The sequence below is a fragment of the Lepus europaeus genome, chromosome 5 (assembly GCF_033115175.1).
Source record: "Lepus europaeus isolate LE1 chromosome 5, mLepTim1.pri, whole genome shotgun sequence".
Lineage (NCBI taxonomy): Eukaryota > Metazoa > Chordata > Mammalia > Lagomorpha > Leporidae > Lepus > Lepus europaeus.
Genome location: NC_084831.1, coordinates 66829356 through 66853326, shown reverse-complemented (window position 1 = coordinate 66853326; position 23971 = coordinate 66829356). Strand labels below are relative to the sequence as shown.

General features: G+C 35.4%; 1 protein-coding gene across 3 annotated transcripts in view; it reads right to left on the bottom strand.

Moving 5' to 3' along the window:
• The window catches only part of TNNI3K (TNNI3 interacting kinase), a 368374-nt gene that overhangs the window by 222053 nt on the left and 122350 nt on the right, over positions 1 to 23971 (bottom strand). For all 3 annotated transcript variants that reach the window (XM_062191544.1, XM_062191547.1, XM_062191546.1), the window contains 5 exons: positions 20741 to 20879; positions 13783 to 13927; positions 13595 to 13699; positions 9170 to 9264; positions 8115 to 8264 (listed from right to left, as the gene is read on the bottom strand). In XM_062191544.1, the coding sequence (XP_062047528.1) occupies positions 8115 to 8264; positions 9170 to 9264; positions 13595 to 13699; positions 13783 to 13927; positions 20741 to 20879 (634 nt within the window). The remainder of the gene's footprint in view (positions 1 to 8114; positions 8265 to 9169; positions 9265 to 13594; positions 13700 to 13782; positions 13928 to 20740; positions 20880 to 23971) is intronic.

The following is a 23971-nucleotide window of genomic DNA, read 5'->3' as shown; positions in this document are numbered from 1 at the left end:
AAACATTAAAGAAAGAAATAGAAGACAAAAAAATGGAAAAAAATCTCTTTTTCATGGAATGGAAGAATTAATATCATCAAAATGGCCATACTACTTAAAGCATTTTACAGATTCAATGTGATCCTAATCAAAATGCCAATGACATTCTTCTCATGTCTAGAAAAAAAAAGATGCTAAAATTCATATGGAAACACAAGAGACCCCAACTACCTATAATATCTTATACACCAAAACAAAGTTGGATGCATCACAATATCAGTTTTCAAGACATACTACAGGGCAGTTATAACCAAAACAGCCTCGTATACAAAAAAAATGTGTAGACCAATGGAACAGAATACTAACTCTGGAAATCAATTGACTCACGCACATATAACCAACTTATCTTTGACATAGGAACTAAAATATTTACTGGAGAAAGGACAGTCTAATCAACAAATGGTGCTGGGAAAACTGGATCTCTGCATGCTTAAGTATGAAACTAGACCCCTAACTTACACCTTACAAAAAAATCCATTTCAAATAGATCAAGGCCCTAAATCTATGACCTGATAGTATAAGATTTCTAGAGAACATTGGGAGAAACTCTGCAAGACATTGGCATAGGCAAAGACTTCTTGGAAAAGACTTCTGAAGAACAGAAAATCAAAGCCAAAATTGACAAATGGGGTTACATCAAGCTGAGAAGCTTCTGCACTGCAAAAGAAACACTTAGCAAAGCGAAGAGGCAACTGACAGCATGGGAGAAAATATTTGCAAACTATGCAGCTGATAAAGAATTAAAATCCAGAATCTATAAAGAGCTCAAGAAACTCAACATCAACACAACAAACAATCCAGTTAAGAAATGGGAAAAGTAATTGAATGGGGATTTTTCAAAACTAGAAATTCAAATGGATAACAGACACATGAAAAAAATGCTCTAGATCACTACCTATCAGAGAAATGCAAATTAAAACCACAATGATGTTTCACCCTCACCTCAGTTAGAATGGCTCTCATACAAAAATCAACAAACAACAAATGCTAGCAAGGTTATGGGGAAAAGATACCCTAATCCACTGTTGCTGGGAATGTAAACTGGTGCAACCACCATGAAAGATAGTATGGAGACACCTCAGAAATCTGAAAATGAATCTACCATATAATACAGCAATCCTACTACTGGATATTTATCCAAACAAAATGAAATCATCATATGAAAGATTTATCTGTAACCCCATGTTCATTGCAACTCAATTCACATAGCTGAGTTATGGAATCAACCCAGATGTCCATCAGCTGATGACTAGATAGATACTATGATACATATATAATATGGAATACTACTAAGCCATATAACAGAATGAATCTTTACTTTTGCAACAAAATAGATGCAACTGGAAACCATCATACTTAGTGAAATAAGCCAGTCTCAGATACAGATACCATATGTTTTCCCTGATCTGTGTAACCAACAGAGTACCTAAAATATAATGTTTTGGGCTGAAATGGACATTTTGAGATTTGATGATTGTTTACAGCCCTTGTCTCCACTGATGAGGAACAATGTTTTTCTATATACTATTTGTTGAACTCTTAATTTTGTATAGGGTTAATCTTATGTGTATGAAGTAAACTGAAAATAGATCTTTATAAAATTAAGAGTTGGAGTGGCCAGCTCTGTGGCGCAGCAGGTTAACGCCCTGGCCTCAGGTGCCAGCATCCTATATGGGTGCTGGTTTGAGACCCGGCTGCTCCACTTCTGATCCAGCTCTCTGCTATGACCTGGGAAAGCAGTAGAAGATGGCCCAAGACCTTGGGCCCCTGCACCCACGTGGGAAACTGGGAAGAAGCCCCTGGCTCCTGGCTTCAGATTAGTGTAGCTCTGGCCATTGCGGCTGATTGGGGAGTGAACCATCAGATGGAAGACCTTTCTCTCTCTGCCTCTCCTCTCTCTGTTTAACTTTGACTTTCAAATAAATAAATAAATCTTTAAAAAAATTAAGAGTTGGAATAGTAGAGGGAGGAATAAGAAGTGTGGGAATGTGTTTGGCAGGAAGGATAGGGTGGGAACTATCATTATGTTCCTAAATCTGTATATATGAAGTACATGAAATTTGTATACCTTAAATAAAATATAACATATAATAAAAACAAATAAAATAGCTTACTGATATATAAATATTATGAATTCATTAAAATTAACTGTTTAAAATGATATTTAATATGTGTCTATAATATTTTATTAATTTAAGAAAGAGGATAAACTATGATAGAGTTTATATATTATAATTTCCACTTTGAAGAAAATAATATAAAATAAGTATGTTTTAAATTATGAAAGAATAATCACAGTTACTTCTGAGATAAATGAAGATTGTTTTTCTATATTTAGCACTTTGTGTGATATTCTCTAAAAATTATAATTTAGAAAAAAATTACAGTTGAAAAATGGAATAAAATGTGAAGTCAAAAAAATCCAGTAATATTATCAAGAGGTATCAAGAGAACAATGATAAGGTTGTGAACTAAAACAGTGATATAAAAATGAAAAGATTCAAAATGTACTTATAAAGTAAGTAAAAGAGCCCTTTAAATCGAAAGTATATGGATATATGAGTGGCAGAGTGAGATGCTGAAGGAGAAAAAGTAGCTAAGCATCATCCATATTTTTGATCCAGGTGACAAAATAGATGGTAATATACTAAATGATGGAATGCATAAGGGATACCAAGAAGAAACAGACCATTGAGGACAAATAACATAATTTAAATTTTGTATTTGTCAAGTTTTATAAGTTTCTTTACATATACAAATAAATAAATATAGCAGTCATTTGGTATGGTGGTTTGAAAACGTGGTCACAAATTCTTTGGTATTCCTACTAAATTGTGGGAGAAAACCCTGTGGAAAAAAGAGACTTGCAAATCCGTGATGAAGCTTTAACATATTGTTTTATAGAAATGCACACAACAATGCACATTAGAATAATGGCTCTGAATTACTTTCATAATATTTTGATTAGTGATTTCAAAACTTTCTTGATTTTGATTCAGTCTTGATGTTTTAAAATTAATGGTATAACTTGAGATGTAAGTTAGATATATCAATATAACTAAGCAACACATGGTTTTCTATATGCCAGATTTGTCCAGTGATATAAAACTTCAATAGAGGAATTTAGATATGCCCATCATCTATATTAAACTTCTTATAACATTTACAAAATATAAATATATTTAATTACAAATATATTTATAAATAAATATATATATAGATATAAATATAAATAAATATATTTATTATATAATAAATTATAATAAATATGACTATATTTATTATTATAAATAAACTAAAAAAATTTCTTATCATATTATAAAATGGGATCTGGGAGTTCTGTAGACTCAGTTAGACCACTGTTCTGCATTTAACAATAATAATTAACATCTTTTATTGTGAATCTGTCATACGTTAACTCTAATCAGAATTCTGTAGCATGGTTGTTAATCTCCTTGTTTTAAATTTGTGGATTTGAGGATAAAGATTAAAAGAGGTAAACTTGCCCAAGGTCATTGAGTAATAGGATGAAATTTAGAATTAGAACTATCTGATTTTGGATTTAGGTGGTAAGAGCTTGAACTTTGCAACTAGTTAGACCTCTATTTGGTTCTACCTCTTTACTTAACAATGGTGACTTAATAGCTTTAGGTCTCAATTTTTTATACATTTAATGGAATGATAACATCAATTTAAAGTGTTAATTCTGATAATTAAATTAAATATACAGGTATGGTATGGAATAGATACTTCATTAATGCAAGTTCTCTTTCACTGTCCATTTTAAGTATGTGGATTCATGCATAGTATTAGATTTAAAATATTTTTATGTGTTATCTCCTCATAATAATGAAAGTTCTTCCAATTCTGATGATACTGAATGTTATTTATTTGTTTTTAAACGGGAAAGCAACTAAACATGTAGAAAGGTAGCCAGTATACCACAAGTCACACATGGATTTGAAATAGCATCTAAATTTCTTCTTTAATCACTCTTCTACTCCAACAGAAATGCACTCTAAAACACTCAATTAGGTTTACTCAGCTTAGTAAGTAGACTCAGGATAGATAGGAATTCCAATAGAAGAGGTGTGACAGTTTGTAGTCCTTCATTGAAAATTTATCCAAAAAGTTAACAGATCTAACTCTTTTTACATCTCTTTCCTTTTTTCATCTCTTGATTATTTTTTACTGACTAAAATTATAGAAACTCAAAACTGTAAAATTTAATTACTTTTATAAAATATATCATAATACATTTACTATAAATAATTCACACCATACTACCCTTGTCAAAAGGAATGAGCAAAGTATATATCATGATACAGGAACCATGTTTTTTATTGTTTTTACTCACTTACTCACTAATTCTCCACCTCCAGTTCCCTGTCACTGTGAATTAGGGTGTTTCTGCTGTATACAAATATTGTATTCTGGGTAATTAGATATTTGGATAGAAGTCTCTGTAAATTACTTTAACTGGTGTCAGTTCTGAAGCAAATAAGTTTTTAGTTCTGTTTCTAGTTTGGGTTATTTTCTGACCCTCAACAGCCTGACATAAAGGAGTGCTTTTCTTTGTCAAAAGCAGCCTTTTCAGATCTAACTGCCAGACACACTATTGAGCTATGTGTTCAATTCTAATTGGCTGAGATCTTTTCAATTCGGCAGTTTCATCTTTAATGCAATGGAAGTAAGATTATGTGCAGGTCTTTTCAATGGGTTTTCCATACCAGTGATTAGGGCAGCGGATTTGAACATAAGCAGGTTTCTGGCTATTTCTTCTGGCCAATTTAAATTGATTCATACAAGTTCTTTTTACCCCAGGGAAAGGGCAGAACAAATCCAGGTGAGAGAGACAGCTATCTCTATATTTTCATATGGAATAGTAGAATTGAAGGTAGGGGAGGACTTCGGGAAGGGGAAATACTCAAAGTATTGTAAAAATTGAATGTCTAAACAGTATGGCATAGAAATATTGAAACCTAACCTGGCTTCTGTGTAGAAACAAAATCATAGAGAAAATTATTCCAAAAATGATTTTGAACTCTTCAGGTTAAAAAGGGCCATGTAAATAACAACCATTTTTCATATCTGATCCTACTGGGAACCATGGTTAGTAAACAATTCTCTTTAAGTATGTCAAAAGAGACTAGACGACACTTTCAGAACTCCAAAGCACTCAAAGAAAGCCCTTTCTGGATAGCAGAAAGAAAGTAAAAACTTAGTTTGGGTCAGGCCAAAATTTTGTCTTAGAATCCCTCAGAGACAAGTGCTACAGAGAATGATTTCAAAGTTTTCTGTTGTGGTAGACTAGGATGCACATTCATATTTGGCATCAGATAGATGGTCTCTTTCTTCCAGGACAGGGTAGCATACATGGTAGACCATGATAGGACATTTCTATATCATCTTAGAATGCTGTCTGAACTTGATCTCCAAGTTCCCCAGGAAAATCCTTAGTAAGGCTAATCAAGTAATATTGTGATACCCTCTCTATGGGAGGAAGGGTAGCATTTCTTTATCCAAAAAGAGCAAGGACTGTGAAATGTTGATGGTGTTAACAAGACCATTTCTATCCCCCCTGAACCCATGAAAACAGTACATTTCTCTACCCAGAGAAAAATAACAACAATTTTATTTGTCGGTTTGACTTGCTTTGCCCTAGAACATATGCAAAACATCCATCTGTCTCCTGGGTACTAACATTCAATTTGTTAAAATTCATAGTAATAATGGAATTTGACACTGAGTCCTGGCACATTAGTTGAACAAATAAGGGTGACAAATATGGCATATGTTGCAAAGACCAGCAGGCAAACTCTGTAAGCTAAAGGATTTTTGTTGTTATTTGGTTAGAAAACTTAGAAGCTTGCACAGTGATTCATTGTTTCATAAGGTGCAGAATTCCACAAAAAATAAAAGTAAAGCCAGTTTTTAACCATTGCTTTCAATCAACTAAAAACAAACAAAGCCAACCCTTGTGAAGAGATAGCTGCAGTAGCAATTTCTGAGCTGCCTTCCAGAAGACTAATGCTTTGTAAACAGTCTTACTCTGAAACTCACATTTTGTGAGAGACACTAAGAATCACTTGAATAAATGCAATTGGATTGAGAAACTAGAATTTAGTAATGTCTCGCCCAAAAGCTTCAGAATATTTAGTATTTTCCAATTGATACTCAAATATATACAAAGTAGAAGATCTTTGTACTTAACAGAAATATTCTCATGTTTATCATATGACATGTACAGCACATGTTTGTGAATATTCATAGCAGCATATTTGTAATAACCCAAAACTTAAAATTATTCGAATGTTTTTGAATAGTAGAATGAATAAATTGTGATGTAGTCTCAAAACATTACCCTACACCAAAAAAAGAATAAACCATTTCTAATTGCCTATAACATGTGGATGAATCTCACAAACTGTCAGCCAAAGGAATCCAGGAATGAAAAGTGTAATCTTTAACATTCCATTTATATAAAATGCAAAATGCAGCAAAACTACGTTAGTGGTGCCCTCCTGGGGGAGTGATTGAAAGAGAATGTAAGCAGGACTTCTGGGTGCTGGTCATGTTCAGTGTCTTCATCTAGGAACTTGGTAGGTTCAATCTGAAAATTTGTTGAGCTGTATGTTTATAACACGTGCAGAGCTGTATACATTTGTATGAATCCAATACTCAAATAAAAAGTGAACAATATAGTTAGCCTATATCTAACTTATTACTTCGTACTCCAGGTCTATATGCTTGTCTCTATTAAAGTAATTCCCATGTAATCTTTTCATTAGCAGAATTCAGATCTGTATATTTGGTTTTCTGCTTGAATATGCTATAGCAGCTCTCTATTTTCATTCATCAAACTCCACCTCTCCTTTTACTGATAGATTTTCATATTCCACATCAGGTAGAAAACCTTTTAGATCAACTTGTTAGGCCAAGAAATGTTACTGCTTATGTATTGCATTTTTCAGTATGGTCTTTTAAGATTCTAGCATTGAAAATAAAATATATTTATTTACATAATTTAAACACCCTAAAATACAACACAGTCACCAAAATTAAAAATAATAATTAAAATGCTCCTTAAAAGTCTGAGATATTTTATAATATTCAGTTTCAACTCTAGTTTCAATACAGTGTACACTGTTCCTTGTCAACTGAATATCTGTTCTCCTTCCGAGTGTATGTGTACACAGAATTCACTTATGAGGCACAACAGATCTTAATAACAATGACAGACACGTTAATATACCTTCTGAACGTCTCTAGCTACTTTTGCCTTTAAATGAAGAATTTGTTATCAATAAACCTTATTTTGAACCATTATTACTGCCACTGCTGTCACAACTAAAATGTTAATTATAGTTCCTTATTTTGTGCTGCCCACTGTTCTCAGCAATCTGCATGTATTATATTTTCTCAGTTACCCTTTACAATCTTTGTGAAGTAGAAGTTGTTGTTATCCTCATTTTTGAAGTGAAGAAACTGTAGCTAAGCAAGATCAAATAACTTGCACAAGGTCAAAAAACATGATTTGATTTAAACCCAGGTGTTCTCACACCAGAGGATAAGCTATCAGCACTGTGACTTCAAGTCAGCTTATACTAAAGCACTAATCATTGTTTCTCTTACACTTGTCTAGCATAGCATAGGCATTATCAGAAAGCAGGTTAAATCCTAACAAATATTCCTTATTTTTCTTTATTTCTATTTCTTCTTTTTACAAAAATGTTGGATCCACAAGATTCCCTTATACAAGAAATACAGACTAGCTCTGATCCATTCTGTTATTTATTACATTTTCCCCCTAATACCTAGAAATGGATCCATTCATTCCCTTTTCAAAGGGCCAATAGTGAGAATGCCTTCAGTTCGTCTGTAGCCCAGGAGTTGCTTTCTCTAATGATGATCTATTGGACTCTTTAATCCAAATCCCCAGAGACTCAAATGCAGTCTACAGAGGAAATTCAAGTGTACAGGTTATGCAAGCAAAGGAATTATTGATGCATCAACATAATTTATGCACACACTTCAATGTATCGCTATGGAGATGCAATGATTAAAAAATATACCTCTTTCATAAGCCCACATCAAACATGTCTGCTCATCTTTTTCACCACTAGACCTGCTGGGATCACAGGCTACTAGATTCATATCAGCTCCATTATCCAGTAAGAACTGAACCAGGCGGATGTGACCATGGTAGCAAGCAGAATGTAGTCCTGTAATAGGAAAGTATAAAAGACTGAAAGGAGAAAATGGAAAAACTTCACCTTGGTTTTCAAAAGATAGTCATCACTACATAATAGCATTGTTTTCAGAAATTTAAAATAACAATTGGTTCTTTAATAATTTTATTACTGAACAAAGAAGACAATACTTTAAGCAAGAATATTCTCTTCTAGTCAATCTTTTATATGACCATATTTTAGTCAGTAGAAGTTGTAGTATTTCTATATCTATTGCAATTATCAAGAACAAATGTTAGCATCTTTATATACATAAAATAATGAGTACTCCAAGCAGATCTATTTCTTACGCACCAAAGCAAAGGCAGGGCAGTTTTTGTTCAATCTATTCCTGGTACAGGCCTTCAAGGAATACATTGAGTAAACATAATATAACACAAGGGGCCAGCCCTGTGGCGTAGTGAGTTAAGCCAACAGTATGGGCATCCCATATGGGCACCAGTTTGAGACCTGGCTGCTCCGCTTCCAATTCATCTCTCTGATATGGCTTGGGAAAGCAGTAGAAGATGGCCCAAGTCCTTGGACCCTTGCACCTGGGTGGGAGATCCAGAGGAAGCTCCTGGCTTTGGATCGGCACAGCTCCAGCCATTGTGGCCAATTGGGGAGTGAATCAATGGATGGAAGAACTCTCTCTCTCTCTCTGCCTCTTTCATGCTCTGTGTAACTCTTCCAAATAATAAATAAATCTTTAAAAAATAATATAACACAATAATGAAACTGACTGAAAGTCAGTCTGTTTTTATGATCACCATTCACCATCAATTCTAAATTATATCCACCCACATCCACTCATCTAGGCCAATTCTGGTGCTGCCTCCTCTAAGCACACCACCAGTTTTGAGCATCGGTAATTATCAGGAGCTGTGTGGCCATCTTACCAGTGTGGCCATCCCTTCCTTGGTGGTTGATGTTTATGACATTCTGATCAAGAAGGAATTTAACCAGGTCAATGCTTTTGCCATAGGTACAAGCACTGCAGAAACACAAGAAAAAAAAAAAAAAAACAACTTTCTTTTTGGATTGAATTATTTCCTCCCCAAATTCATATGGTGAAGCCGTACTTCCTATAGCCTCAGAATGTGACTATATGTAGGAAAAGTGTCTTTAAAATGCAATTAAGTTAAAACAGAGTCATTAGCACATGCACTAATCCAGTGTAACTGGTGTCAATATTAGAGGCATAGAATACAGATGACACAGAGGGAGAAGGATGTGAAGGCACAGTGAGGTTGCCAACTTCATGTCAAGTAGAAAGGCCTCAGAAGCACACAACCTTGATTTAGACTCCAAACCTGCAGAATTATGAGACAATAAATTAAAATTTTTTAAACCAATAAGTCTGAGGTATTTTGTTAAGGCAGCCCTAGCAAAGTAATACAGCTATTCTAGGTGTTAATGTGTGTATTAAAGTACCAGAGGCAACAGAGAGAAGGAAGGTGGGATTCAAGGAAGACCTGGTTAAAAGGAACTAAGCACAATCCATCAAGGGTAAATAAAAATATGTACATACTATAGGGATAAAATACTAAAGATTTGTACCTTTAGGCCATCAAGAAAAGACTTATATAACATTTCTTGTATTTTCTTACTTGCTTTATATATTTGGCACTCCAGTATGTAAGTGTTATTTCTCTTGCTGGATTGAACTCTTTTTCATTATGTAATGACCTCTCTGGTCTCTTTTTAACCTTTTTGATTTAAAATACATTTTATCTAACAGAAGTATGGCTACTCCTGCTTCCTTTCAGGTTCCATTCCCATGGGACATCTTTTTCTATCCTTTCACTTTTAATCCATGTATATCCTTAGAAGTGAAGTGAGTTTCTTATAAGCAACTTATATTTAGATTCTGTTTTTTAATCCATTTCATCACTCTATGTCTTTTTGAAAAAAATGCATTTATATAGGGTGAAAATGTTATGTATATCATATACACTGAGTTAGGACTGATCCTTCATACCCAACCTCCCTAATGCCCATGATGCCACCCTCTGTCCTCTTCTTTCTTATTTTTTCTTTTAATTTATACAAATGACATGTTTTCAGTTTATAATCATAAGCTTAACCCTCCATTAAACTAAAGATTTCAACAGATAATAAAAAAGAAAAAAAAAAACAAAAAACACTGTTCCTCAATAGTAGAGACAAGGACTGTAAAAAAATTCATGTTTTTTGATTTGGTTGTTTATTCCATGGCATTTAAGGTAATTATTGACACATAATGTATTTTTTCTTACTTTATTTGTTTTTATTTATATAAAAGGGACAGATTTCATGTGAACAGTTTTAAGAGCATAATGATACTTCCATGCTACAGTCCCTGCTTTCCTCACTTCTACCCTTCCTCCTCCTTCCTTTCCTGTTTTTCTTTTGACTCTTACAGTGCCATACTTTCAATTCATTTTATTTTATTTTTAAAAAAAATTTTTAACTTTTATTTAATGAATATAAATTTCCTTTCAATTTATTTTATAGTCACAAGCTTAACCCTCCACTAAATAAGTAATTCAATAAGTAGTAACTAGAAAAACCACTGTTCCTGGTGGTGGTACATGCCAAAAGTCTGTGTCACCAGGGCACAGGATTCTGCCCAATATTGGGACAAGTCCAGAGACTCCATCCTTGAGCACTGGAGTAATGATAGAAGCCATTGGGATTTGCCTAACACTGAGCTTTATCAACCCAGCATTGAATTCCATGACACAGTCCTTTTGGTCCCTTGCTGTCTGCTCAAATTTGGAGGTGAAAGAAGGGTGCTAAAGGCAAACTGTGGGCTGGTCACACCTGGGTACCACCTTTCCTGAGCCCCACAAATGCAGTGAGTGACACATATGAAAAGGAGTGTGACTCACCAGAACACAGGTGTCTACCTGATGCACGCAAATCCAGAGGCTCAGCGTGCATGTGGTAGAGGTCTTTGGGATTTGATCTCTTGCTGAATCTTGGTGCAATAGACCTGACTTTGAGCTCCAAGGTGTGGTCCTGAGGTCTTTCCCAGGCCTATCAGCAGGACTACAGTTTTGCTTTCTGCTGACAGTTGGGAGAGGGTGGCTGGAGGCCATTTCGGTATGGAAGTTTCAAATATTCACTCCATGCATAGGGACCTGGGGGGTCAGCTGGTGGACTCAGCATGACTGAAGGTCTTCCATAGAGGGCCTGGCACTGGTCTCCAGTCCACTCTTGCACTCCTAAATGGGCGGTGCCTTTCTACTCTGCACTGACTGGAGCTGGGAAAACAGTGACACAGGGCACTCTCTTGCTTCCTCTTAACAGTGCAACTTTCCTTGTAACCACAAGATAAGACACTGTGGTCTGTCACGTGGCCTCTGTAGCTCTTGGGAAGGTGACTTTGGGTGTGCTCATACTAAGCTGTTCATGTTGATTCTCTGAGGGGACGTGGTTATAGGATATTATTATTCAGTTGCCATCTTGGCTATACATCTAAATGTATGTATTTGTATATGTGTGTGTATCTACATAGATATATGTATGTTTATGTAAACTATAACAGAAATGCATTGGGTGCTTATTACATGCTTATGATGTAAACATTATAAAATTTCTATTCTGAGTGAATTCCTTATATAAAAAATATATGCCTAAGGTGAATAGAATAAAAATATTAGTCTGTTACTCTTGGTAGTCACAGGCTTACACAAAATAAAATAAATGTGTCCACACTTTCAACTCACTTCATCAACCATATAGACAAGCTTTTGGAGGTGACAGTCACCCTTAAATTATAGCTGGCTCCAATTTATTTTCTTATAGTAGCAAAATGATTTGAAAACTCGCCTGATGTATGAGCTTTAACAGGCGTGACATAATGGAAAGAGAGGATACCAGCAACCATACATCTCTGTTCTGCCAATTTTCCCCTTCAGGGACAGGCTCCACTGATCCATTATGATTATGGTATGATCTGAAGAGTTCTTACATCTGTTCTGTTATTGAATGTGTAGAAAACAGACAAAATATTTTGGTAGTAGAACATGAAGACATGCAAAAAGCATAGGATGTAGAATTAGGAAAGCTTTTATTGTGTTTTTTTCTAACCATAAGAAACTTTGACAATTTTATTACCTTCCTGAACCTCAGTTTTCTCATTTGAAGAAGATACATAATAAATCCAACTTCATAATATGGTTGTGAGGATTAAATGAAAAATGGATGCAAATCACGTGGCACATAGTCACTACTCTGTATATGGTAGTTTTTTTTTTTAACTTTCCCTTTTGCTGACCTCTTTCATTGACAAAAACAAAAACAAAAACAAAAACAAAAAAACAAAAACAAACAAACAAACAAAAACCTGGAAATCCATTTGAAATTTGACAGGGTGATGTCTTATGCAGAATCACAAGCTTAATTTAGTTCATTATAAAAAATGGTGTCTCCTCATTTTGCTATTCGTCAGAGAAATACAGACATTACATAAACAACAGATTGGTCTCAAGTATCTCTTTTAGAGGTGGCGAGATAGGGAAGAAATAGGTAATGTGTAAGTAAATGCACATTCAAGATTTACTAAGTTCAAATCGTTGTGCTTTTATTAAACAGCAAAATAGTTACTCATTCTAATGAGAGCTCTAAATTTTATGACATCTGCCTTCTCTGGATATTATAGGAAGCTATGGTTTTGAGTTATTAACAACTAATTTCTTTCGTTCTTTCGTTCTTTCTTTTTGTTTTTTCATGCTTGAAACTTTTCCAATCCTACATCATCCTTCAACATGCTTGTAGAACATCCTGTAAAGGACTCTCACATATTCCTAGAAAAGAGCTAATGCCTTCTTAGGTATCACAGTGGCCATCCTGAGTAGGCTTTTGCAGGCTGACAGATGGATGTCTCAGATAGGTAGACACATTTGCACATCCGGTTTAAGTGGTAAGGAAAAAGTGTCACATTTGATGCTGATGAATTCTGGTAATGAGATTCTTGGAGGAAGAGGATTACGGGCACAGCCCCTTCTGGCAGCTTTCCACAGAGTGAAGAGGAATAGAAGCAATATGCTTACAGATGTTGATATGCCTGTTGCCTTGGCAACATCAGACCCTGTCTTTGTGGCTGCTGCCAGGAACATAGCATCTGGCTGCAGCCCCATCTGTTGTACTGACTGCAGCATCTGCCTACACCTTTTCTTCTGCGCATCTAGCTTGAGCCCCTTGTCCTTTGCTCTACCTCTGCTATCGTTCTCTGATTACAGCATCTGCCACTATTTGTTCTTGCTTTATGTACACAACTTAAGGTGCTGTAGGGTGTCAGCTAAGTTTAGGGTTATTGCACTGAAATATTCTTTTACCTGTGAAAAGCTGTTTCACTGAAGATATTTTCCTTAGTCAGACTTTCTGTTCCTGATATTTGAATGATTTCCTTAGCAACGTCAAATTTGCCATTGTAGCATGCCCTATATTTGGAGAAAATATTTTGTTAGTAAGAGAGCACATACAGCATACTTAGCTGACCTGTGCAATGCTACAGAATACTCACAAGTGCAAAGGGGTGTCTCCATAGATATTAACAACATGGGGTTGAACTGCCAAGTCGCTTTGGAGCAGGTACTTCACTATATCATGGTGTCCAAAGCGAGAACAGAAGTGGAGTGGAACATGGTCTTCATTATCCTGAGCATTCACTGTCAGCAGCAAGAAAGAGAAAGGTATATTAACAGGAGTCCTCTGTTTCTCACCCTTCATATGTGTCGTGCCACGGACATTTCTAAGTGCTTGAGAGACTCCTGGAAATTGCCAATTAATGGTAATAATAAAGGAAATTAAGTGCAACCAATTAAAAATGTCATAATTCTATTCTATTGCCTATTACTGCATTAAACAGGCTTTCTTCTAGCTCTCATAAATCCCATGGAATACATCACATCAAATCTACCTTGAATAATGAAATAGAATAGTTCAGGAAACTCATAAGCATACAGAAGGAACTTGTGGCCTTATTTCCATGAGAACCTCATTTAAAAAAATTTATCCCCCTCAAGGATGTGAACAACTATAGATCATGGCTAATGCATCATTGCCAGAGATATTTGTTCATTAGGTTTAGTGGGACCTGTTAGGAAGTTCTGATGTATCCCCTCAGCTGAGAAGTATCATACCACACTATACAAAGCAAGGTCTAATGAAAAGAAAAAAGTGCTTTAGGGCAGCACAAACCTCATTAATTACATAACTTTCAGGCAGGTCATTTAAAATCTATTGTCCACTCCATCGTGGATAGTTGTCATTTTCTTTGGACCACACATACTCACAATTTCTTAGGATATGTGGGAGTTCCCTAGACTGCAATTACCAACAAGAAATCAAGATCATGTTCAATAACAGAATCTGAGAATGTGCTTTCTGAGACTCCTTTGCATCTGGGGCACAGGAAAAGCAAAGGGTGACTACATGTTCCTATTTAGACTTGTTATCCTGAGATAACTCTTTTTTTCTTCTTTAAATATTTACTTATTTGAAAGGTGCAGTTGTGGAGAGAAGGGTAGAGAGAGAAGGAGAGAGAGAGAGAGATCTTCTTCTGACTCATTCCTCAAATGGCCACAACGGCCAGGACTTGGCCAAGCCAAACCCAGGAACTTCTTCCAGATCTCCCACATTTGTGGCAATGACCCAAGTACCCAGGCCATCCTTTTCTGCTTTTCCCAGGCCTCTAGCAGGGAACCGGATTGGAAGTAGACAGCTGGAACTTGAACTTCTGCCCATATGGGATGCTGAAATCACAGGCAGAGGCTTAGTCTGCTCTGCCACAACACTGGCCCCTCAAGATAGTTCTCAGTTGTGACATTTTTACTTTTAATAGTTCTCTGGTTTGGAACCTAGCCATAGACTTCTCCACTCAGTAAGTCATATCTGACTTTGACTTTGGAGTTAATGATACAAAAAAGCAAGGCTTAATCTATCCTGGCAGTGTGGTAATATCTCCATCCAACTTCCAGGGTACCACTTCCAATTACAGATTCAGTATCTTGCATTATTGATGCAGAAGCACAAGTGTTGATGTGTGTGTACTGGAATGACCATGTTTCTTCACAAGACCAGTTTGGGATGTGATTTTTCATGTTGTTCCTCATTAGGAATATTCCTATGGCAATATTTTTACCCTGTTCTGGGGTAGATTTTGCCTGCTACTTGATATCCTTTAATATATTCCTTTTATGTTTACATTAGAACAAGTTAGTTTTCAATGCCAGAAGGTAAGAAAATGACTGATATGCTCTCATGCCTTTACAAGTATTTAATAATCGCTATGCACTAGCCACTGTATTAGGTGTTAGAGGTGTGATGTCTTATCATTAACAATGGTTGTAATAATGCCAGTGTTGCAAGGATACTGAAGGCATTAAAGGATATCATGATGGAAAGCACGTAGCATGATGCTTGTCACTTTATCTGTTTACAAAATTTCCCCTTATAAATGTACTAAGTGCTAAATAAAAAAAAATCTATAAATACAAAGAGTCCATACCCTCAAACACTTTACAGTCTAGTTTAACAGTTAGTCATTCCAGCTCTGGAGAAAGAATAACTGATGTCCAGACTGTTCAATTATTAGTATGGCTTTAAGTAAATTTTTAAAACTAAAATAATTCGATCTCTGATGTTTAACCATTTTCTTTATTATTTCGCCTACTTTACACAAATCTATTTATTACTTAATCACTTCATAGACCTGAAGGAACTGAAAGAAACTAAAATGTAAAAAAAAAATATAGAGCAGGAAGGAAAAACAAAAGATGGTAATAATTACATGTAAAAATGTGTACATTGGTGTAATCATCATATAACAATTAACGGCCACTGATTTGGGCCTTGTAGTGAAGTAGCACCTTGACAGTAGGGACTCCATTTTGGAGCACTTGAGACTCCACTCTGGGAAAGCACCCCCCCCACCACCACTGTAAGACTCTGGTCTGAAACTATGATCTAAAACAGTAGAACAATAACAGTCCACTACATCACACTTGGCAGAGCATAGAAACCCCCTTGCATAATTGTTCAAGCTTAAAAGTAGAAAGGTTGCACCTGGGTTAATGATAAAAATGTAATTTGTCTATGTCCTACATATAATTAAAACCAATACCTGGATTAATGTCAGGATTATCAGATTGTAACTGGTATTGTCAAGATTATAATTGATACTAGTTTCCCATAGGTTTTAGGTCAGCTTGACCCCGGTAACCATGTATTCCCCCCTGTTCCTAGCAACCATGAATTCCCCTCCTGATTTTGTGGTTTTTGCCTTTATAAACCCTGTTGCTTTAGGCTTCAGGGTCGAGAGTTCTTTAGGGCATGAGCCTACTCTCCACCGCCGGAAAATAAAGGACCATCAAATTTTATCAATGTGTGGAGCTCCTTTGTTCATACTCGCTCAGGTACAACAGTGGATGCTAAATGTGGGACAACCATTCTCATTTCATTGCCCTGCAAGATCTTCAGCCAAAGGGAAGTCTTTAACAAAGTTGCAGAGCTTCTCTTCCTGAGGCTGTCATTGAAAATGAAACCTTTCCATCTTTTTTATTAATGAGAAGCTCAGAAAGATCTCTATTCTTCAGAAGAACATTCCTGGTTATTTTGATTCTCTTCTTTTTTATGATACATTTCCTTTGTTCACATTCTGTTCGAGGCCAGGGAGAGTCGATGCTATGTGTCAATGCTTGAGGAGTTGGGAGTGCAGGGCATCTGGAAGTTGCTGTCAGCACTCTTGAGTCTCAAAAGAGGAGTGGTAAAGCAGCGTGCACTGCATTCTCCCATTAACTCATAACTTACCTCTGGCCATCCTCAGCCCCACTCAGCATTATTCTTCATCAATTGAATCAATAAACTAGAAAGTAGGTTATCTACTCTGTGAATTATCTGCAGTGGCCTAGACATTGTTCCCATCAAAGAAGATGTAAATACCAACCGAAGGTACAAGCCAAGAGAAACATGGGGTCAGATGCAAAGTTTATGTTTATACACGTGCATTTTTGCCACAGTAATTGTGATCTACTTAATTTTATCTTGGACTAATTTGCAAAGACAACAAAAGTATGTATTATTCTCTTATCTCAGGAAAATGGAATATATGTATGATATTCTATTTGCTCTACCAACATCTTATTGAGAATTTTAATAAAGGAGACTTTTAAACAAAGTAATACATGTGCATCATTATTAGGAAAACATTATTGCCTAATCTTCTACTTTGAAGAAAGCAAGTGTTTAGCAATGTCTTTGGAAAGAAAGATTATTGAATGGGTGGGTGGATGCTGCTTCTTATTTATTTCTGCTTATTGACAATAAAGATAAAATAAAAAAAAACTGCGGATTAACCCATCAATATCTGCAGATCCCAGAGCCTTTTTAATATAAATCCCAATGTGTCTTAAATAAAATTTAAATAACAAATCCATGCAATAGTTCTAATATGACATATTTGAAAAAAACCAACATTTTCTCTTAGTGGGCATGCCTTTGAATTTTTTTGTGGCTTTTTGAAACACTCAGTTCTTTCAAAAGAATTGTGTTATTTAAGACATTTAAAACAATTAATATTTAATTGTTAATTTAAAAATAAATTGAATTTAAACAATTTAAACATTTAAAACATAAAACAATTAAAACTGTTATTTGATGATCTGATGACAAAAATTTATAAATTCTGAATTTAAAAGCTTTTCACTTTCAACTTTATCAAAGTGATAAATTTTGAGGATTTTAACACTATTATTTTTTCTTATGGAATCCAGCAATATATTGACCTTTTCTACCTCATTCAATAGACAATATATTTCTCATTTTTCATGGCCCTAAGGCATAGAAGGCAGCAGACCAGAGATTTAAAACATACGCAAATGAATAGGTCAGCCTCCCAAACACATTGAACTAAAGAGGCTGCTTTCAGAATCATATTTTGCCTGATTTTGCAACCTGAATTTATTCTCATTCATGACATTCTGTTACCATGGAAACATACTGTAAATACTGAATTTCATATTGTAATCCTTTAGAGGTCATTTATTTGATCGTACCCTTAAATGCATTTACAATATGCAAAGTCCAGATCTTAAAAAAAAAATCTTTTTGAGACTCAACTACCTTTTGGAATATGTGGACTAACTGATAATAAGTGCTACAGCATGTCCGTTAGTAAAGCAAATCTTCCAGCAAATGTTCTGCAATTGGTTAAAGTGAAAAAGGGACTTAAATATAAAGTGTATACCAGATAGAAATAAAAATACTTAAAAATCTGACTCATGCTGTCTCGAGGTTTTTTTTTTTTTTTTTTTTTTTTTTTAATGATTGAGTAGGAGGGATTTAGTGCTTGTGTGAGTCAGGGATAAAATGTTAAAAATTATGTGATATGATACCAGTGTGTAAGGGGGATATGGTTGCTGTACACATTTCAATGCCTTTTACAGAAGAGTCCTTTGATCCCGAGACATGCTGATCATAAATGACACTCATTTTGACACTACAGAGCTTTGGAGTTCCACAGAAGAATAAAAACCTGAGGTTGGCATTGGTAATAAATAGAAAAAGTGATGCAGTTCCTGACCCCTTGGAAGACAGAGGTGGTTTTAAAAACACAATTACATGTTCAGTGGTTCGCACGGGTGTACCTCTGCCTATTCTAAACTAACAGAATGAAAGAGACTGCTTAAACAAGGTCCAAGGAACAGCATCCCCTTCGTCCTCGTAACACAGGTTATTTATAATAATGCTATAGAGTAGATGCCCTAGCTGTTGCACACTGGTTTAAAGAAAACAATACATGTTCATCAAATTTTACAAAATAAAGTGGCCCCTGCTTCCAACAAGGAAAGGGGGAACTTTCCCAGGTTCTTGCCTCAGTTGTCTCTTGAGCCTGTGTGTTTTCCTTGTGAGTAGAAGAAAACATTGACTAGGTTTATTAACCAAAGAGCAATCTGAATTTGGGGCAAAGGAACTAGCAGTTCCAGGGGTTTGACAACCATGTCCTTTTGAAAATGTGTATTGGTTCTGCTGCAAAGGCCAGGAGCTCTCACAGCTTGGCTTTTAATTAAGTCTCTAGGGGGTCAATGCAAGAATGTTGGATATGCCTGAGAGAATTTAATGGCAAAATGTAACTCTGAGTGAATTTGTGTCAAAAAATAAAGCGTGTAAGGAAGAGTGAAAGAAAGGAAAAAAATTAATACATACTTTTAATCAACTTTCTAAAATTCATTTTATAATTTAAAAAACTAAATTATATTATACACTCATTAAGTTGAAGATCTTTACATGTATTTTAAAAAATTTTCTCAAAACTTACCACATTCAAACTTTATTAAAAATTTTAGTAGTAAAATATCTGCTATTAGGAAGGAATTATGGAAAACAACTGGAATGCTGATATATTTCTGTGGGATTGAAAAAATAATATTAACATTTGGAAAGCTGTCTATAAATTTTGTAGAAAGTTAGACAAATATGTATACTTTGATCCAGCAATTACACACACACACAGACATATATATATATATATATATATATATACATAAACTCAAGAGATACATGCATGTATATTCACAAAAATACTTCAATTAGATATGCTGCTAGTGAAACATGAAACATAGTAAGGTGTCTATTATGAGGAGAATGGATGCACAAATTTTAGTAGGAGGGTATTTCAAACAGTTTTTAGAAAATTATATTAAAATGTTTATTTTGTGTAAAAAATTTGAAATCCATGTGTATGAGGGATCTTCAAAAATTAATGGAGAATGGATGTTATGAAAAAAACTATGGGCTTCAACATTGATTTTGCTCCAGAATAAACTTACATTTTAATTCCATTTCCAAAAACATTTGATGTACCCTCAAATGTTGATACAATCAGCAACATAAAATAACAAACTATGATTCATCCACAATATGGATAAATGTCCAAATTATCTTGTTGAGTAAAAGGAGGCAGTCACAAAATTATATGCACTTAACAGAAAAAAAGGTAATCCACGGTGAAAGAAACCAGAATGGTGATAATCTTCGTGGTGAAGGTTATTTCCTGAGACAGAGACACGAGGGAACATTCCAGAATGAAGAAACATTCTATATCTTGATCTGGGTGTGAGTTTACAAATAAGTAAATATTCATCAAGTGATACATTTGATATGTGGGAATATGCTTCTTCTAAATTATACATCAGAAAAAGTAGGGAGTAACAGAAAGTCAGCCTAATTTATATAGGAAAATGCCTTAGTTTCTCTGAGCCACATGATATATATAATAAGAACTGACAAAAGTGTGTACAGGACGATTTACATGTGGGTTTAATAATCATACTATAAGTAATAAATTATGACTTGTGCAACAAATTAACACATGGATATAGGATTAATCAACTTCAACATTATTCTCCAGTAAATAAGGGAAATATAAGAAAAATGTATGTATTAAGCATGTGACAGCAAAGATCCTCTACATATAAGCTTACCATCTGCCTTGCTGCCTTCCTCCATTAAGAGTTTTGCAATATTGAAGAATCCTTTTGCAGACGCTAGGTGGAGAGGCCTATCTCCAACTTCACCACTTACATTTACATCAGCACCAAATTTCAAAAGGAGGCGGGTAATCTAAAGAATTCATTAATTTGAAATTAGCATCAAAAAGTCAAATAATGCAAAACTTTCAGTAGTATAGAAAAATTCACATCATTTAGACCTCCTGGATTATTTTCACATGAAAGAACAGAAAATCTTAACTCAATTAGCCTAAAGAGTAAGGAAAATATTTCTTTAAACTGGACTTGACCAGCCATAAGATTTTCACTAGTAATCTCAGTAACCTAAGCAGTAAGCTAGGTTTCCTCTGTGTCATGAAAACGACAATTGGGAAGTTCTCCTCAATTGTCCTGACCATTGAGATTTTAGCACAAAAGTGCATTCAAGGGTCAGGCATTTGGCAGAACAGTTAAGGCACTGCTTTGGACACTAGCTTCCTATAATGGAGTGCCTGATTCTTCTGCTTCCAGTTCCTACTTGTTAATTTGCTTCCTGGAAAGCAGCAGATGATGACTCAAATACCTGGGTCCCTGCCACCCCTGTAGGAGACCCAGGTTGAGTTCTGAGCTCTTGACTTCCTCTTCTGGCAGCCCCAGCTGTTGAGGACATTTGTGAGTGAGCCAGCACATAGAAGACCTCTGTCAGACTCTGTTTCTGTCTCTCTGCCTTCTCAAATAAATTAATAAATTAAATAAAGTGAATTCAAGTTCTAAAACTATTTGGCTTCCTTCTTGGCAGGAAATAGATATGTCTTAGGTAGGAACTTCTTTTTTAAAATTTTTATTCATATAAAGAGAACAGATTTCATAGGTACATTTCAAAGAAGGAAAACCTAATGCCCACGCTTCTCTTGTCCCCCCAACTCGCTTCCTTCCTTTCTTTTTTTTTTTTTAATTTCTGGAAATACATAATTTTGGTCCACTCTATCCATACAGGCTTAATGCACCACTAACCCATACTAACCATAATATTCAACAAGTAAAAAATATAAATATCATGGTTCCACAGGAGTATAAATGAATCTTGATGTGAATGGAAGGGGAGAGGGAGCAGGAAAGGGGAGGGTTGCCGGTGGGAGGGAAGTTTTTTGGGGGGAAAGCCATTGTAATCCATAAGTTGTACTTTGGAAATTTATATTCATTAAATAAAGTTTAAAAAAAATAAAAAATCATAAGATGTATGTTTTGTATTCTATTTTATTTTTTGTACTCTATTCTATTATATATTAATTCTATATTTTCTATTCTATTTTTTGTATTCCATATTAACTATTACATATCATAGAAAGCATACATTTGTCCTTCTGATGGATTCAAGGCAACCTATGTGGGACCTGGGGGAAATTATTTCCTATTGACTATAATGGATAAGAACAAGAGTCAGAAATCTAGTTTATACTTACTAGTTATGCCACCTTGAAAAAACTGACATTTTAATACTTTAGTTTCTTTATTGCTAAAATGAGAACAACAGCGATTCTACATCATAGATTTGTTGTGAGGATTTAGTAAGTTCTCACCTATAAAGTTGAAAAGTGCCTAGCACTCAAAAACTGTTAGTAAAGACTGTAGCACTGACAAAGAGCATGTATTGTATTCCTTTGTTACTAATGGGAAGATCAAAATTTAATTCATAGGAAATCAGAACAGCAGAAGTTTAATCTGAAGAACCTTGCATTCCTAAGAGCAGATATTTCCGCTTACATAGACTGCATCAATTCTGATTATGTGACTTTAAAATGGGCAGATTTAAACTATCTCTGAAATCGATTATCTATTAAGCACTATTATTACATACCTAGGAAATATTGCTCTTGGTACAAAACATCCATTCTTCAATTTAAAAATAAATAAATAAGCTAATGGCAAGGAACATGGCACATTAGGCACATTTCTATATTGAATGTACCATTCTCCTTGTCAGCATATTTTAGCAAATGACAATAGCCTCTATAAATTACCAATGAGCTGCACTCACAAACAGAAAGTGAGTCCCTTATCATAAAAGGGCCATCCACATTTTAGCATAATTTTATAAGACTGTGACAATATTCCCAGGGAAAGTAAACAAATTTAGCTCTCCACCAGACATGCACAAAAGCTCTTTATCTTTCTGCTGGGTTATGAGGTTAATTGCCAAAAAAGATGACCCTGCAAATAACATGCATTGTATATATCCTGTTAGTGCCTGCCAATAGAAAAGTATGGAATTTTTCTGTCACCTGGGCTTTTGGAACCTTATTTTCAAATCATCTTCAGTCCCCTACTCAATGAAATGAGCACCTTCCCTAGCTGGAGGTCACGGTTCATAGATCTGAGAATCACCAAATGTATGCTGACTGCCAGAGAAATAAGGACACAGTATTGAGCAGTACTGGGACACAAGTTAGTATGATTTTCTTTTCTTTCTTTCTTTCTTTTTTTTTTTTTTTTTATTTTTGACAGGCAGAGTGGATAGTGAGAGAGAGAGAGACAGAGAGAAAGGTCTTCCTTTGCCGTTGGTTCACCCTCCAGTGGCCACCATGGCCGGTGCACTGTGGCTGGTGCACCGCACTGATCCGAAGGCAGGAGCCAGGTGCTTCTCCTGGTCTCCATGCGGGTGCAGGGCCCAAGGACTTGGGCCATCCTCCACTGCACTCCCTGGCGACAGCAGAGAGCTGGCCTGGAAGAGAGGCAACCGGGACAGAATCCGGCACCCCAACTGGGACTAGAACCCGGTGTGCCGGCGCTGTAAGGCGGAGGATTAGCCTATTAGCCACGGCGCCGGAAAGTTAGTATGATTTTCAACTTGAGGCTATTCAGTTGGTGCTGTGGGGTGACCTCCTGGAAGGTAAAAAGGTGTAATTGAACTCCATAATTGAACAAGCAAGAGAGAGAAAATGAGAAACAGTAAAAGGGAGTGTCTCAAGATTTGTTGTGTTTGGCTATCCAATTACATTCGTATTTCAGTTTTATGTAGTTCTTTTTATTTCCTTGAGAATAAAGAGCAATGCTTTAAAGGAGTCCATATTTTGTCTTTTGATATATTAAGGATGAAAACCAATGGACCTTGGAGTTAGAACCATAATGTCTTAAATTTCTACTTCACTGTTTAGGCAAACTGCTTGGACTTTAGGATTTGTCTCACTGACTGAAGAGGAACAAGAAGGGGTGCTCTGGTACAAC